Here is a 17,895-nt window from a genome sequence, read left to right as displayed (position 1 = left end):
CCTCTGATTATTGCAGAATACAATTCACTAGGTCTTTACCAATAAAGATTAGCTAGCCAGAGCAGACGCCGCACGAATCCATTACATCATGAAGGTCAAAACATTACTGATATCCTGCAGTGACAGAACTCTAAGGCTACATCGCCACTCGTCTTTCATTTTTGCAAGCCTCCTCTCACAGTAAGAATGGTTCTTTTCAGTATTGTAGAAGAGTAATTTACCAGTACAGCCCACATTATTTTTTTCTTAAGTGTTGTCCCTTGAAGTATAAACCCCATGCAAGCGATCTTGCACGCGACAGCGACAAGCGACGGAGATGGCTGTCGCATTCTCTCGTCACCTACAAGTTGTACCCCATGCGAGCGATGACTTCGAGCGACGTCTCCCCAGTGTTGCCGGTATGAGGGCAGCAATATAGGCACCGAAACTAGCGTGATGCGTGCTTTATTAACTTAAGTTGACGTGTTTTACTGTAAAAAGCAGCACAAAATATTTCTGAAAGTCTTGCAGTAGGTTCTTACCCTTGCACGTATAAAAATTCAATCGTTTGCTCGTTCTGTGCGACAATCGGAAGTACTTGAGTTATGTACACCCAGTTCCGGCTTCGCGCTATTGGCTAGTCGCTCATAGCACTTCCGGGCGACGAGCGACGAATTCTAGATTTGCAGAACCGAGCGATCGCACGACAAGACTGAGCGATCTGTTCACGCGACAGCCCGATCCGTCGCTCGTCGCTGTCGCGCACAAAATCGTACTCATGGGGTTTAGCCTTGAAGCTGCTCCCAAAAACTGCACACTACTAAAATACTAGCTTGGCTTGTTTGAATCTAGCAGCTTCTTCAAACTGCATTAGAAACATACCAGATCAAGCAAAGGTAGCCCGATCTGTCGACAGCCAAAACTTTTCATTATAAAAATTTGAATTATTGCAAGTCCACCGTACGAGAACTTTAAGCAACACTGCATCAGACGTTCAAATGTAAAGCCACATTCTACATAAATGAAGGAGTATATAACATACAAATAGGTTCTCCCATATCGCGCAAAGTTGACTTGACCTCAGTGTCATCAGTTGATACGTTGATCTGACGAGCCTGCACAAAAAGAAAAAACGGTGTAACACATCACAAACAACAAAACAGGCTTAAGGAGCCAAAACAGAACATTGCCTTTTTTCTTCTCTCGAACTCCTCAAGCAGCTGCTGTTTGTCTCGGCCACTTTCATCCTCAATCTCCATGTATTCTGCATGTAAAAAATTCACCTTAAGTGTTTACCACTAAAACACAGTGAAAGTTCTGTTACAAATAGCAAATGAAACTGCGTAAAATATTGCACTTAGACAGCACACACATCTGCACATGGAGCTAGATATGAAACAGCTTATGATACACATAACTAGATATTCTTTAACATGGCAGTGTGAATTTGTGATGAGGCCAGTGTGGTTTAATGTTTACAGGCACAATAATTTTGGAATTCCTTATGGATACATAAGAACTAAGGCTTAACATAGCATTGCTGAAATGTATTACAGAAATGTGTAACAATAATAACTGCCTGTTACATCTGTTTTTCTGAAGCTAGAATGCAGCTCCCATTAAGTGATAAAGAGAGAAGTGTACCCTCAGATATGTGAATGTTTCCGGAGGCCATGGCTGCTTTGACGTCCGTGCTTTGTGAATCATCATCACTACCATCTTCAGCTTCTCTGTCTGCCAGTCTCTGACGCTCTTTTTCTTCAAGGCTTCCATAGTGAACAACTTTCTGTCGCTTGACATATGCGACATCTTCATCGTCGGACATCACCTCTTCGTCAAGCTCGCCGAGGCTGAAAAAAATGATTCAGTATGGCATGAAATGGTACGGTTCAACAACTAGCAGTTTTGCAGCCATACGAGTTTAGTGTAAAAAAAAAACTTCACAGCCTAAATTTTCATGGGTGAAAAATACGTCGCAGAAATCGACCCACGCATCAGCAGCCGACCCAATAACTACTTCAGGTAAATACAAGTTAGCAGACCACACAACGTAGACATTTAGCGCACACAAGCCAAAACAAAAATAATAATAAATAATACTGTGGGGTTTTACGTGCCGACACCACGATCTAAATTATGAGGCACGCCGTAACGGGGGACTCTGGATTTTAACCCCCTATGGTTCTTTAACGTGTACCTAAATATAAGTACACAAGCGTTTTTGAATTTTGTCCCCGTCGAAATGTTGCCGCCGCGAACGGGTTCAAACCCACGACATCGAAAACACGACACACAATACCACCCAGCAAAAACATTCCCGTTACATCTAGAACAATAAAAGTTATCTACTGTCTTGAAAGCTGGGGAAGTATACTGGGAATGCATGCGTGCATGGGGCGTGCATTTGTGTTATAAATAACATTCAAATCGCAGAACATGTTTGCCGCCGCCGCCGCTGGCCCTACAGCACACAAAGACAAATCGCATTTAGTGCACGCACACAAATACGAAGATAGGACACCCACACACACGGCAATGCAATGATGCAACCAAAGAATAAAAGGCGACTGCAAGACAAACCCTACAAAATTGTTGACACTGCAACAAGATTCCCACCACGGCAAAGGGTTCCACAGGCCCACGCACACGACACGGAGCACGGAGAGCGTTTCTTTGCAGGCAGGCCCTCTTTCTGCGCATGCTCCAACGGGCCGCATGTCGCCTAGCAACGGAAACGCGCCTCTTCTTTTTTTTTTTTTTTTTTTTTTTTTTCGCGCTTCGTTCTGCGGTTGCAGCATTCACACTAGCTTCAAACTAGTCTACTCTACTTAGTAGAGTAAACTCTACTTCAGGCTGCTGCTAGTACTTCTAGCACTAGCATCTAATTCCATAGAGTCAGTATAGTAGTTTTATGTCTACTTCAGACCAACGCAGAGAACGTAGATGCCTGCGACGTCGCTTCCTTTCCCATTGGAGGCGCACTGTCGTGTTTGCGAGCCGGAACCGCGGAGTGACGCTCGGAACCATACCGTTGTAGAATGTAAAATGAATTTAATTTATAAAGGTACGGGGGAGAAAGACAGAATTCACTCGTATAGACCGTTGACCATTACATCGGTAATATACAGGCTAGCAATGCAGGCAATCAAATTAAAGCTTCAAGCATGGGCAGAGAATAATGGCATTTTGAGAGAGCTTCAGGATGGCTTTAGAATAGGTAGGCGTTTGGATGATAACTTGTTTGTTCTTACTCAGTGTATTGAAATATCAAAAGCAGAAAGCAGACCGTTGTATGTGGCCTTTTTGGACATTACAGGAGCCTACGACAACGTAGACCGCAACATTTTGTGGGATATTCTGGAAGGAGAAGGCTTAGGTAACGATTGTCTACAGCTTTTGAGAGAGATTTACCCAGAAAATACAGTTTGTGTTGAATGGGAAGGGATGAGGAGCGCGGAGAAAGTTCATATCAACAAGGGACTGAGGCAGGGGTGCCCTTTATCCCTGCTGCTGTTTATGATGTACATGGTGAGGATGGAGAGGGCGATAGAAGGAAGTAATATCGGGTTTAATCTCTCATACAAACAGGCGGGTACAGTAGTAGAGCAGCAGCTTTCAGGTTTATTTTATTCCGACGACATTGTGTTGCTCGCTAACAAGCAAAGTGATTTGCAACGTCTGGCAAATATCTGTGGACAGGACGGCAATAATTTCGGTTTTAAATTTAGTGTTAGAAAATCAGGTGTTATGGTATTCAATGAAAACAGTGAACAGACAGTGGAGATACAGGGCCAAGAAATACCTCGGATAACAGAATATAAATACCTTGGTATATGGATAAACGAAGGCAATGGATATATGAAAACACCGGAAAAAACCATAACAGTCAAGGGGAAGAGAAATGCAGCAATAATGAGACACAGAGCGCTATGGGGATACAATAGGTACGAGGTCCTCCGATCGGTATGTAGAAAGGGGTAATGGTTCCAGGACTTACTTTTGGAAATGCGGTTGTGTGCTTTAAATCAGGGGTACAATCAGGACTCGACGGGAACCAAAGGTCAGTGGGTCGCCTCGCATTGGGCGCTCACGGGAAGACTACAAATGAAGCTGTGCAGGGGGATATGGGCTGGACTAGTTTTGAAGTGAGGGAAGCTCGCAGTAAAATTGAGTATGAAGAACGGCTGAGGAATATGGAAGAAAGTAAATGGGCTGGGAGAGTGTTCAGCTATCTGTACAGGCAAAACATTGATTCACAGTGGAGGAAAAGAACTAGGAAGCTTACCAACAAGTATGTGGCCTGTAGGTTGGGCAACACAGTAACAAAGACGGTCAAGCGGAAAGTCAGAGAGGCTGAAATAATCTCATGGGTGGCGGCAATGGAAAGGAAACCTGCCATGAGTAACTACTTAAGGGGAAAAAACGAAATTAGGAAAGAAACCATTTATGATAACTCAAAGGGAAGCTCATTACTTTTCGAAGCGAGATCGGAATGCTTTAGAACACGAACCTATAAAGCGAGATACAAGAAGGAACAAGAAGCATGCGCTTGCTGCGGTAAAGCTAGGGAAACTATGGAGCATGTTTTATAAGAATGTGAAGACGTCTGCCCAGCGGTCGATTTAGGCACCACTGGCCTCCTTGAAGTCCTTGGGTTCAGCGGGAGCAGTGGTAAAGCAAACATGTCCGCAATAGGCATTAGTAAGAGGCGACTGGAGGATTGGTGGAAGAAAAGTAGGGAAACGACAAAAGACGGAGACGTACAAAAGCACAGTTCGCAATAGGGGATCAGAAAATTTGGTTGTGTGGGAGTTCATAATGTTTTCTTTTCTTTTTTTATTGTTTAACCTAGGTAGGACATTAGGAAGTATCAGGCACGTACCCAGGATTTTTTTTCGAGGTTTCGAGGGGGGGGGGGGCAAACCCAAGGTAACTTTCCTGTGCAAATGGGGGAGGGGGGTACTTAACAAGCATAAATGTTTATAACGCCCGCCATTCGCCATAAAGACGGGTAAACCCGCAAAAGAGGAATGAAATAAGGTGTATCTTACAGGTACGCCTGTGACATACACCTCTCCTTTGCTAGGCAAACAAGGAACCACATCAAATGGACTCGTGCAGGAAAGAAGCGCAGGAAGAACACTGCCAAGAACAATTAAAAAAGCGAGAGTGTAAAATGAAGATTTCTATGGTAGCATACAACTTAAAAAAAACAGCAGTTGACAACCAAGGCACACGGCTCACGCGGGAGTGCGCGGGGTTGTGTTGCTCCGCCAGCCAATCACAGAAGCAAACAAAATCGTCGTCATGCGGTTTTTTCAAAATGGCGTCGTACTTTATACCTCCGGAGCGTATGCTGTTCTTGAAGAGTCTATTCATCGACGGAAAGAATGAGGTGTGCAACAGGCGACAAAGTGTATGGAGTCTGAGCATTTCACTCTTCAAAAATCTACCTGCCATGGTTGCTTAGTGGCTATGATGTTGGGCTGCGAAGCACGAGGTCGCGGGATCGAATCCCTGCCCCAGCGGCCGCATTTTCCATTGGGGCGAGATGCGAAAACACCCACGTATTTAGATTTAGGTGCACGTTAAATAACCCCAGGTGGTCCGGAGTACTCCACTACGGCATGACTCATGGTTTCGGCACGTATAGCTGCATAATTAATTATTTAAATCTTCAAAAGTCTGCGGTAGAGTTCATTTAACTGCTGAGCTCGTCTTACTCATGAAACTTCACTGCCAACTGAAGTGCAACTTGACAATATACTGCATAGTTGCAGCGAAGCAAGCTTAGTATTTCAGTTCAATAAAAAATTAGGCTTTCGCAATTCTGCTATAATAAGCGAGAGAAAACGTATGAAATTACGCACCAATAATTTTGTTTTTGTGGTTACCGCCTTATTTGGGTAACAGGAAAAGTTTGATGTACGAATTATTTGCAGCCTCGGGGACGAACAGTGGCTGGTGGTTATGAGGGCGTGTGTGGGGCTTGACTGCAGACTTGAGTTGTATCCGACTACAGAAGCGTTTTTTGAATTAGCTCTGGAAGAATTATAGAGAAATATACATTTGCGGAACAATCACAGTTCTTTTGAATCCCTCGTTTACTGCTCTACCAAATTAAGTGTCACAACCGACTCGTATTGTTATTTGGAAAGTTGCGTAAAAATGCGTGGCCGCCAGTCCCATATAACCATGTAGGGCGCAGCACGCTGCGGTTATAGACGTACTGCGCCCACCGCGGAAGGTTAGAAAAACACCTATACATAGGCACAGCAGAGAAGTGGCTACGTCAGGCGGCTCGACTGATAACTGTAGAAGCGTCATTCAAAACGCACGGAATTGTTCTCCACTTCCGATGGCGTTTTCTCTACTTCCTTTTTAAATAAAAAGATGTTGATCCATAAAGATTTTCATAAACAACGGTTAAATTTGTAAATATTCGCTTTTTCTTCCTGTTTGGCTGTTGCCTTGGCTCTCTCCCTTAGGAGATCGCTTAATTTCTCAACACCTTGCGACTCTTGTTTCCAGTTGCTAGTTTTGCACGAAAAGTGGTGTACAATTATAGGGAAAAACCAGACGAGGTAATGGGTGACAGTCATATTGCTTAAGGGTTTAAGAGGAAGCTTTAGCTCGGGTCATCATCATCAGCCTGGTTACGCCCACTGCAGGGCAAAGGCCTCTCCCATACTTCTCCAACTACCCCGGTCATGTACTAATTGTGGCCATGTTGTCCCTGCAAACGTCTTAATGTCATCCGCCCACCTAACTTTCTGCCGCCCCCTGCTACGCTTCCCTTCTCTTGGAATCCAGTCCGTAACCCTTAATGACCATCGGTTATCTTTCCTCCTCATTACATGTCCGGCCCATGCCCATTTCTTTTTCTTGATTTCAACTAAGATGTCATTTACCCGCGTTTGTTCCCTCACCCAATCTGCTCTTTTCTTATCCCTTAAAGTTACACCCATCATTCTTCTTTCCACAGATCGTTGCGTCGTCCTCAATTTCAGCAGAACCCTTTTCGTAAGCCTCCAGGTTTCCCCAGGTAGCACACAAAGTCTTGAAAACGTCGTATTAAGAGATTCAACGTCTGAAACGGATTTTTGACCAAAGTCGACGCATCAAAGACGTTCCAAACAAGATAGCTTAAAAACGAGGGGTGAATACGTTTTGATAACGTTGGAAGCCAGACAGCTTAAAAACGAGGGGTGAATACGTTTTGCAAACGACTCAAAACGCCAGCGCCACGCCACGGCGCGTCAGCCTCTTTAGCGGCTTCTACAATATTCAACAACCCATCAACGCGATCCAACCATGCGCAAGGTGGCGATACCGTCGTCAAATCATGTGACCAAGGTGGCCACGTGATTCGTGATGCCGGGCAGCCGGGCGAGCCGGGCATAGTCTCGTCGTCATGGCGTCGTCGCGTCACCGCACTCGCATTGCGCTGTGGTGTGTTTGCGGCTGTTCTTAACATGCTGCCGCTGCCCTTTGCTATGTAAGTGTTGCAGTGTTTTGCTGTCAAGAAAACGATATTCTGTGATTAGTTTGGGTTGTGCTATATGTTTGTGTGGTTTTAATTTGGAAATCAGTAGTGTTTTCAATTGTTATGTGACCAAGGCGGCCACGTTATTCGTGAAGCCGGGCATAGTTGCGTTATCGCACTCGCATGGCACTATGGTCTGTTTGCGACTGTTCTGAATGTGCTGCCGCTGCCCTTTGTCATGTAAGTGTTGCAGTGCTTTGCTGTCAAGAAAACAACATTCTGTGATTAGTTTGGGTTGTGCGATCTGTTTGAGCCGGGCATAATAGCGTTATTGCACTTGCATTGCGCTGTGGTATGATAGCGGCTGTTCTGAATGTGCTGCCGCTGCCCTTTGTCATGTGAGTGTTGCAGGGTTTTGCCGTCAAGAAAACGACGTTCTGTGATTAGTTTGGGTTGTGCGATCTGTTTGTGTAGTTTAATTTGGAAATCAGTAGTGCTTTCAATTGGAGGGCGCGGAGTGGAGGGCACTAATCGGCTCTTCAAGTTCATTGTCATGTTATGTGAGGCGCCTTTTCACTGACGCTGTAATTAAGGCGTTAAGGGCAGTATAAGGACGAAAGTTAGAGGGACGAAATCGTGCCTGTGTGTCCCTAGCGTCGGGGTCGGCCGCTATGCGTGATCCTAACAAGAAAGCATTTTGCAGAATGCGAAGAAAGGCGGCAAAATTTCTGTCTGTGCGCACCTTGCCGATCTCCGCAATAGAGCCGTCATCGTGGTATTTTAGTCTCCCGTTTAGCAAGAGTGTTGCAGACAAGGGAACTGGTTCAAACAGGCTTTTTTTTTTATTGATTCAGTACTAGTGCGGTATCCCAAAAGGTGAGGTCAAGTGCTCGCCCTATTTTCTTCCCTCGCGCTACAGCGCACTGACAGAATTTTGCGTGCACCATACCGTGCTTCTATCGTTTGCGCTTCAGGTTCTCGATTGTGTTTTCGCCCCCTTTACCCACGTGACGGGTATTTCATGGTATTACCGGGTACCACATGTGTCCATATATTGTGTCCAATATATGAAACGGCCAAATTCGATTTTATTTGACGCCTCAAATCGTAGTAATGTATTGAGTCCCTTGTAGCTTTGTGCTTGTTATCAATTTTACTATTTGGCGAATGGATACGGCATGTACGCCGCATAACTCGCTCGTGGATACTGCATACGTGAGTCGAGTATGCCCTTGGTATAAAATAACTTGTATGCTTTAGGTAGTACGATTGTTTGCAGTTTGGGACATGTGTCGGAATGTACGCTGTGCGCCCTTCGCGCTTTACGGCGGCCTGCCGAGTTCGGGCGGGTGCCATGTGTGCGCATGGAGTTCGCGAAGCGCTCTCGCAGTTTATAATATGTATATGTATGTATATATATATATATATATATATATATATATATATATATATATATATATATATATATATATGTGTGTGTGTGTGTGTGTGTGTGTGTGTGTGTGTGTGTGTGTGTGTGTGTGTGTGTGTGTGTGTGTGTGTGTGTGTGTGTGTGTGTGTGTGTGTGTTCTGTTCGCGCGCTTCGCACAACAGGGCATGTCGCAGTTCTTTGTCCTTGTGCAACACATTTTCCTAGCGTACGTCTGTGCATTATTTGATACCGGTTTCACACGGGGCTCTTTTAGCCGCTATCCAGTCCGTTACAAATCGAATTTCTCGGTCGTGATTGGCTCCTCTGCGCAAGCTACGAGAGTGAGCCAGTCGCATCGATAATTTCGATCCGGATCGGGCTTGATCGCGATCGAGAGTGGTCGTGTGATACCGGTTTTACACATGGCTCCCACATAGGGAACACTTTAAGTTCAATGCTACTGAGTGAAGAGCAAGTGCATATATATGCCAGTGGTGGTATGTGGGCAAATCTTTCTGGTGAAGCCAATACTTGTGCATTCAAAACATTTCAATTACAAGCGTAGTGCATAAATGTGTCTACTTCGACAAAATGGAGCACCAGTGCAGATATCTGAGCATACCTGTCCAGGGCAGCAAGTGTGTCTACATTGAAACCACTACCAGCATGTGCGGCAGTTCTATTTCCAGCAGCGGGACTGTACAATAATCAGTAGGGTGCTCTCAAGCTGTTTATTTATGAAGCTCTGCCTGGACTGTGTGCCAAATATTTTTGGACGTGAAAGTGGGGGTGAATTGGCAAACATCAGTGGAACTGTGCCTGGACTTTGTGGCAAATGTTTTTGGATGTGAAAGTGTGAGTGAACTGGCAAAGAATTTGCTCTGGGCTACATGTGTTAAACGTTTTTCTCATTCAGAGTGCTTTTTTTTACTTTAGGAGACTGGAGATGTGCGCAAAGTGTGACATGTGAGTGTGCTAATTAATGTATTTGCTGGTTTGCAAATTATTCGTTGCAACTTTATTTTTGCCACAGAGGTACAACTTTGCCTCTTGTAAAGGGCTTTTTAGATAAAACACTTACTATTTATTATGACCATTGCTTCCTTTGTTGCACAAATGCAGCTTCCAGTGTATTCCAGTTTATTTCCATGTTTATGTAAGTTTCTAATATGAGGCTTGCATATTCATTTCTCACGTTCTGGAGTGGCAAGATGCAGCATTACTGTCTCATCGTTCGCTGTACTACAGTAGTGTTCACTTGTTACACTGAATCCCCCGTTTAAGTATTCTGTACTAATTTCACTTTATTGCTTTTTTGTTGTATGGTTATTTTTCTCGCAATTACCTTCTTTGATATATCCTGAAGGCAATATTTCCAATTTTGAATTGTTCCCATTTTTTTTAATTTCTGTCACAGGATTGTTTTATGATGGTATGCGGTGGTATTTCTTTTTGTGCTCTTTTCAAGCTTCTAGATGATTGGTAACATTGCTTGGAGGCAGTTACCATCCAATTCATACTCTTGCATTTTTCAGTCTACTTCTTCCATTCGCTCCGATGTCACTTCTGCATAACTCTAGTCCATCTAATAGCACGCGCACTTTACTATGATAAATTAGACACTTTAGTACACTCCAGGTTTTTCTGTTCATTTTTGTATGTGTACTTGGAATTTTATTTATGTGCTAGTGAATGTTCACTTTCGAGTTCATTACGAATCCTTTCTGCGACTTTTGTCATTGTTGATGTACTTTTACTTCTATTTGCATTTCTCACACAGTTTGTTCGAACCTTGCATAAGCATCACATTTTAATAAAGTGCTTTTGCTTTGTCACAATGTCCCCATTTCATGCACTCTTGGCATGAAGGGCTTTGTCTGGCCACCTGCCAAGACGTGGCCATTTGTTCTTTGCAGGATGTCATTCCCATTGTGGTTGTAAGCATCGTAGCTTACTAAAGGCGGTATTAAGGATTTATTATTCCTAACAGGCTCATTTTCGTGCGACTTGGTAGAGGATGCGCCGGCCATGCGGGGAACAGTGCTTGGCACTGCGCCATGGCTCTTACAGTCAACACCGACGCTTCTACTCATCTGGGGCGCGATTGGAGATCATTGTTCGAAACGTCCGATCAGTTTCCCCTCACGCGATTGGCCTAGGCCGTGCCAACGGGTGCGGCTGACGACGTCTGCGCGGCATAGGCCAGTCGCGTGAGGCGAAACTAAACGCGTGTTTTGAACAACGATGTCTGATCGCGCCCGTCATCCGCAAAAATTAGCTTCAGATGATCGTAAACCTTTCAAGACCACTTCTAGACCAGCTTTTTGATAACGTCCTAAAAACGTTTAGAAATTGGTTACGAATAGTTTTGGCAAAGGGATTACTTGTGTCTTTCCCAATCCTATTTCTAGACCAGCTTTTCGAATACGTCTTGCAGACCTGTTCTAGATCGTCTCAAGAAAGTAATTAAGCCGGACATTAGCAGAGATATACGACGTTTTCCCGCCGAAGTTCTCTCATTCGTGTCTTCTTTAACCCGTTTTTATCGTCTTGGCTAAACGCTACGAAAACGTTACGTATCTCTTTTGTGCTACCTGGGTCTGCCCCATACGTGAGTACTGGTAAGAGACAGCTGTTATACACTTTTCTCTTGAGAGATAGTGGCAACCTGCTGTTCATGATTTGAGAATGCCTGCCAAACGCCCCCTAGCCCATTCTTATTCTTCTGGTTATTTCAGTCTCATGATCCGGATCCGTGGTGACTACCTGCCCTAAGTAGATCTATTCCCTTACCACTTCCAGTGCCTCGCTACCTATCGTAAACTGCTGTTCTCTTCCGAGACTGTTAAACATTACTTTAGTTTTCTGCAGATTAATTTTCAGACCCACCCTTCTGCTTTGCCTCTCCAGGTCAGCGAGCATGCATTGCAATTGGTCTCCTGAGTTACTAAGCAAGGCCATACCATCAGCGAATCTCAAGTTGCTAAGGTATTCTCCATCAACTTTTATCCCCAATTCTTCCCACTCCAGGTCTCTCAATACCTCCTGTAAACATGCTGTGAATAGCATTGGAGAGATCCTATCTCCCTGTCTGACACCTTTCTTTATTGGGATTTTGTTGCTTTCTTTATGGAGGACTACGGTGGCTGTGGAGCCGCTATAGATATCTCCCAGTATTTTTACATAAGGCTCATCTACACCCTGATTCCGTAATGCCTCCATGACTGCTGAGGTTTCGACTGAATCAAACGCTTTTTCGTAATTAATGAAGGCTATATATAAGGGTTGGTTATATACTGCAAGCGTGCAGCGGTGGCGTAGAGGTAGAACACCCGCCTCGCGTGCAAGAGGTCCGTGGTTCGAATCCCGGTGCCGGCAATTTTCCACCGGATTAAAAAAAAATCTGCGTGTTGATAAAATTGCACAAACAGGCCTGGAGTGTGGCCTGATCCCAGTGACCAGAATCGGCAACGCACTCCCTCACCAGAGCAGGATTGGCCACCCTGGTGCAGTACTTGGCCACAACGTCCTATGAACACAACAATCAAACCCCGGCCCTCAGTCCCCAGCAGCTGCGAAGCAACTGACCACGGCGGCGGTCAGACCTGCGACGCAGCAGAGGGTGCTAAGAATCACTGGCTCCGGACAGGCCGCCATTGGAATATGAACCTGGCAACGTTTAACGCTAGAGCGTTATCTAGTGAGGCGAGTCTAGCAGTGCTATTGGAGGAATTAGAGGGCAGTAAATGGGATATAATAGGGCTCAGTGAAGTTAGGAGGCCAAAAGAAGCATATACAGTGCTAAATAGCGGGCACGTCCTGTGCTACCGGGGCTTAGCGGAGAGAAGAGAACTAGGAGTCGGATTCCTGGTTAATAAGAATATAGCTGGTAACATACAGGAATTCTATAGCATTAACGAGAGGGTGGCAGGTCTTGTTGTGAAACTTAATAAGAGATACAAAATGAAGATTGTACAGGTCTACGCCCCTACATCCAGTCATGATGACCAGGAAGTCGAAAGCTTCTATGAAGATGTGGAATCGGCGATGGGCAGAGTGAAAACTAAATACACTATACTAATGGGCGACTTTAATGCCAAGGTAGCCAAGAAGCAGGCTGGAGACAAGGCAGTGGATGAATATGGCATAGGCACTAGGAATAGCAGGGGAGAGTTATTAGTAGAGTTTGCGGAACAGAATAATATGAGGATAATGAATACCTTCTTCCGCAAGCGGGATAGCCGAAAGTGGACGTGGAGGAGCCCGAACGGCGAGACTAGAAATGAAATAGACTTCATACTCTGCGCTAACCCTGGCATCATACAAGATGTGGACGTGCTCGGCAAGGTGCGCTGCAGTGACCACAGGATGGTAAGAACTCGAATTAGCCTAGACCTGAGGAGGGAACGGAAGAAACTGGTACATAAGAAGCCGATCAATGAGTTAGCGGTAAGAGGGAAAATAGAGGAATTCCGGATCAAGCTACAGAACAGGTATTCAGCTTTAACTCAGGAAGAAGACCTTAGTGTTGAAGCAATAAACGACAATCTTGTGGGCATCATTAAGGAGTGTGCAATGGAAGTCGGTGGTAACTCCGTTAGGCAGGATACCAGCAAACTATCGCAGGAGACGAAAGATCTGATCAAGAAACGCCAATGTATGAAAGCATCTAACCCTACAGCTAGAATAGAACTTGCAGAACTTTCGAAGTTAATCAACAAGCGTAAGACAGCTGACATAAGGAAGTATAATATGGATAGAATTGAACATGCTCTCAGGAACGGAGGAAGCCTAAAAACAGTGAAGAAGAAACTAGGAATTGGCAAGAATCACATGTATGCGTTAAGAGACAAAGCCGGCAATATCATTACTAATATGGATGAGATAATTCAAGTGGCTGAGGAGTTCTATAGAGATTTATACAGTACCAGTGGCATCCACGACGATAATGGAAGAGAAAATAGTCTAGAGGAATTCGAAATCCCGAAGGTAACGCCGGAAGAAGTAAAGAAAGCCTTAGGAGACATGCAAAGGGGGAAGGCAGCTGGAGAGGATCAGGTAACAGCAGATTTGTTGAAGGATGGTGGACAGATTGTTCTAGAGAAACTGGCCACCCTGTATACGCAATGCCTCATGACCTCAAGCGTACCGGAATCTTGGAAGAACGCTAACATAATCCTAATCCATAAGAAAGGGGACGCCAAAGACTTGAAAAATTATAGACCGATCAGCTTACTGTCCGTTGCCTACAAAGTATTTACTCAGGTAATCGCAAATAGAATGAGGAACACCTTAGACTTCTGTCAACCAAAGGACCAGGCAGGATTCCGTAAAGGCTACTCAACAATAGACCATATTCACACTATCAATCAAGTGATAGAGAAATGTGCAGAATATAACCAACCCTTATATATAGCTTTCATTGATTACGAGAAAGCGTTTGACTCAGTCGAAACCTCAGCAGTCATGGAGGCATTACGGAATCAGGGTGTAGATGAGCCATATGTAAAAATACTGGAAGATATCTATAGCGGCTCCACAGCCACCGTAGTCCTCCATAAAGCAAGCAACAAAATCCCAATAAAGAAAGGCGTCAGGCAGGGAGATACGATATCTCCAATGCTATTCACAGCGTGTTTACAGGAGGTATTCAGAGACCTGGATTGGGAAGAATTGGGGATAAAAGTTAATGGAGAATACCTTAGTAACTTGCGATTCGCTGATCATATTGCCTTGCTTAGTAACTCAGGGGACCAATTGCAATGCATGCTCACTGACCTGGAGAGGCAAAGCAGAAGAGTGGGTCTAAAAATTAATCTGCAGAAAACTAAAGTAATGCTTAACAGTCTCGGGAGAGAACAGCAATTTACAATAGGCAGCGAGGCACTGGAAGTCGTAAGGGAATACATCTACTTAGGACAGGTAGTGACGGCGGATCCGGATCATGAGACGGAAATAATCAGAAGAATAAGAATGGGCTGGGGTGCGTTTGGCAGGCATTCCCAAATCATGAACAGCAGGATGCCATTATCCCTCAAGAGAAAAGTATATAATAGCTGTGTCTTACCAGTACTCACCTACGGGGCAGAAACCTGGAGGCTTACTAAAAGGGTTCTACTCAAATTGAGGACGACACAACGAGCTATGGAAAGAAGAATGATAGGTGTAACGTTAAGGGATAAGAAAAGAGCAGATTGGGTGAGGGAACAAACGCGAGTTAATGACATCTTAGTTGAAATCAAGAAAAAGAAATGGGCATGGGCAGGACATGTAATGAGGAGGGAAGATAACCGATGGTCATTAAGGGTTACGGACTGGATCCCAAGGGAAGGGAAGCGTAGCAGGGGGCGGCAGAAAGTTAGGTGGGCGGATGAGATTAAGAAGTTTGCAGGGACGGCATGGCCACAATTAGTACATGACCGGGGTTGTTGGAGAAGTATGGGAGAGGCCTTTGCCCTGCAGTGGGCGTAACCAGGCTGATGATGATATTCTGCACATTTCTCTATCACCTGATTGATAGTGTGAATATGGTCTATTGTTGAGTAGCCTTTACGGAATCCTGCCTGGTCCTTTGGTTGACAGAAGTCTAAGGTGTTCCTGATTCTATTTGCGATTACCTTAGTAAATACTTTGTAGGCAACGGACAGTAAGCTGATCGGTATATAATTTTTTCAAGTCTTTGGCGTCCCCTTTCTTATGGATTAGGATTATGTTAGCGTTCTTCCAAGATTCTGGTACGTTCGAGGTCATGAGGCATTGTGTATATAGGGTGGCCAGTCTTTCTAGGACAATGTTCCCACCATATCCTTCAACAAATCTGCTGTTACCTGATCCTCCCCAGCTGCCTTCCCTCTTTGCATAGCTCCCAAGGGGTTCTTTACTTCTTCCGGCGTTACTTGTGGGATTTCAAGTTCCTCTAGACTATTATCTCTCACATTATCATCGTGGGTGTTACTGGTACTGTATAAGTCTCTATAGAACTCCTCAGCCACTTGAACTATCCCATCCATAGTAGTAACGATATTGCCGGCTTTGTCTCTCAACGCATACATCTGATTCTTGCCTATTCCTAGTTTCTTCTTCACTGTTTTTAGGCTTCCTCCGTTCCTGAGAGCCTGTTCAATTCTATCCATATTATAGTTCCTTATGTCGGCTGTCTTACGCTTGTTGATTAACTTCAAAAGTTCTGCCAGTTCTATTCTAGCTGTAGGGTTAGATGCTTTCATACATTGGCGTTTCTTGATCAGATCTTTCGTCTCCTGCGATAGCTTACTGGTCTCCTGTCTAACGGAGTTACCACCGCCTTCTATTGCGCACTCCTTAATGATGCCCATAAGATTGTCGTTCATTGCTTCAACACTAAGGTCCTCTTCCTGAGTTAAAGCCGAATACCTGTTTTGTAGCTTGATCCGGAATTCCTCTATTTTCCCTCTCACCGCTAACTAATTGATTGGCTTCTTATGTACCAGTTTCTTCCGTTCCCTCCTCAAGTCTAGGCTAATTCGAGTTCTTACCATCATATGGTCACTGCAGCGCACCTTGCCGAGCACGTCTACATCTTGTATGATGCCAGGGTTCGCGCAGAGTATGAAGTCGATTTCATTTCTAGTCTCACCATTTGGGCTCCTCCACGTCCACTTTCGGCTAACCCGCTTGGGGAAAAAGGTATTCATTATCCGCATATTATTCTGTTCTGCAAACTCTACTAATAACTCTCCCCTGCTATTCCTAGAGCATATTCCATATTCCCCCACTGACTTGTCTCCAGCCTGCTTCTTGCCTGCCCTGGCATTGAAGTGGCGCATCAGTATAGTGTATTTTGTTTTGACTTAACCCATCGCCGATTCCATATCTTCATAAAAGCTTTCGACTTCCTGGTCATCATGACTGGATGTAGGGGCGTAGACCTGTACTACCTTCAATTTGTACCTCTTATTAAGTTTCACAACAAGACCTGCCACCCTCTCGTTAATGCTATAGAATTCCTGTATGTTACCAGCTATATCCTTATTAATCAGGAATCCGACTCCTAGTTCTCGTCTCTCCGCTAAGCCCCGGTAGCACAGTACGTGCCCGCTTTTTAGCACTGTATATGCTTCTTTTGTCCTCCTAACCTCACTGAGCCCTATTATATCCCATTTACTACCCTCTAATTCCTCCAATAACACTGATACACTCGCCTCACTAGATAACGTTCTAACGTTAAACGTTGCCAGGTTCAGATTCCAATGGCGGCCTGTCCGGAGCCAGGGATTCTTAGCACCCTCTGCAGCGTCACAGATCCGACCGCCGCCGTGGTCAGTTGCTTCGCGGCTGCTGGGGACTGAGGGCCGGGGTTTGATTGTTGTATTCATATAGGAGGTTGCGGAAAATACTGCACCAGGGTGGCCAATGCTGCTCTGGTGAGGGAGTGCGTTACCGGTTCCGGTCACCGGGATCAGGCCGCACTCCAGGCCTGTTTGTGCAATTTTCTCAACACGCTTTTTTTTTTCAGGTGGAGAATCGCGCGGCACCGGGATTCGAACCACGGTCCTCTTGCACGCGAGGCGGATACTATACCGCCCCCGCAGGAGTTGTACGCCTCATTTAACCTACAGTGGGGCCTTATTTGATCAGTCAAGGTGGACCAATCTGAGTTCGGTTATACCGCACGGATCGCACTCAACTAGAGAACCTGGTATTTATGACCTGCACATGTGTGGCCATACATAATAGAGAAATTTCTTTAGGAGGGTCCCTGTACAGTGATAAACTAAAATAAAAGACATATTAAAAAGGGGGGAAGAAAAAAAGAAAAAAAAGAGAAGGAAACAAAAAGGAAGAGAACAGGTGATTTGAACTCGTGACCCTTGGATGTTGTCCGCGATGGTCGATTTTTGAAAGGCATATTATATATATATATATATATATATATATATATATATATATATATATATATATATATATATATATATGTATATATATATATATACATATATGTGTGTGTGTGTGTGTGTGTGTGTGTGTGTGTGTGTGTGTG

General features: G+C 44.6%; 1 protein-coding gene across 13 annotated transcripts in view; it reads right to left on the bottom strand.

Moving 5' to 3' along the window:
* Positions 1 to 2,711, bottom strand: part of U4-U6-60K (U4-U6 small nuclear riboprotein factor 60K) — an 89,000-nt gene extending 86,289 nt beyond the window's left edge. For 10 of the 13 annotated variants that reach the window (XR_012828471.1, XM_075692628.1, XM_075692636.1 and 7 more), the window contains exons 1-4: positions 2,560 to 2,711; positions 1,624 to 1,829; positions 1,170 to 1,243; positions 1,022 to 1,094 (exon numbers count right to left, since the gene is read on the bottom strand). Coding sequence is in view for 12 of the 13 variants with exons in the window: in XM_075692628.1 (XP_075548743.1) it covers positions 1,022 to 1,094; positions 1,170 to 1,243; positions 1,624 to 1,829; positions 2,560 to 2,696 (490 nt within the window). In the remaining variant the exon portion in view is untranslated. Of the gene's footprint in view, positions 1 to 1,021; positions 1,095 to 1,169; positions 1,244 to 1,623; positions 1,830 to 2,504 lie in introns of all 13 variants that reach the window. The other 3 variants (XM_075692601.1, XM_075692679.1, XM_075692687.1) reach the window with 3 other exon arrangements.
* Between the last annotated feature and the right edge of the window lie 15,184 nt (positions 2,712 to 17,895).

The sequence above is a fragment of the Dermacentor variabilis genome, chromosome 1 (assembly GCF_050947875.1).
Source record: "Dermacentor variabilis isolate Ectoservices chromosome 1, ASM5094787v1, whole genome shotgun sequence".
Lineage (NCBI taxonomy): Eukaryota > Metazoa > Arthropoda > Arachnida > Ixodida > Ixodidae > Dermacentor > Dermacentor variabilis.
Note: the sequence above shows the minus strand (reverse complement) of the source record. Positions and strands in the feature narration are given on the sequence as shown.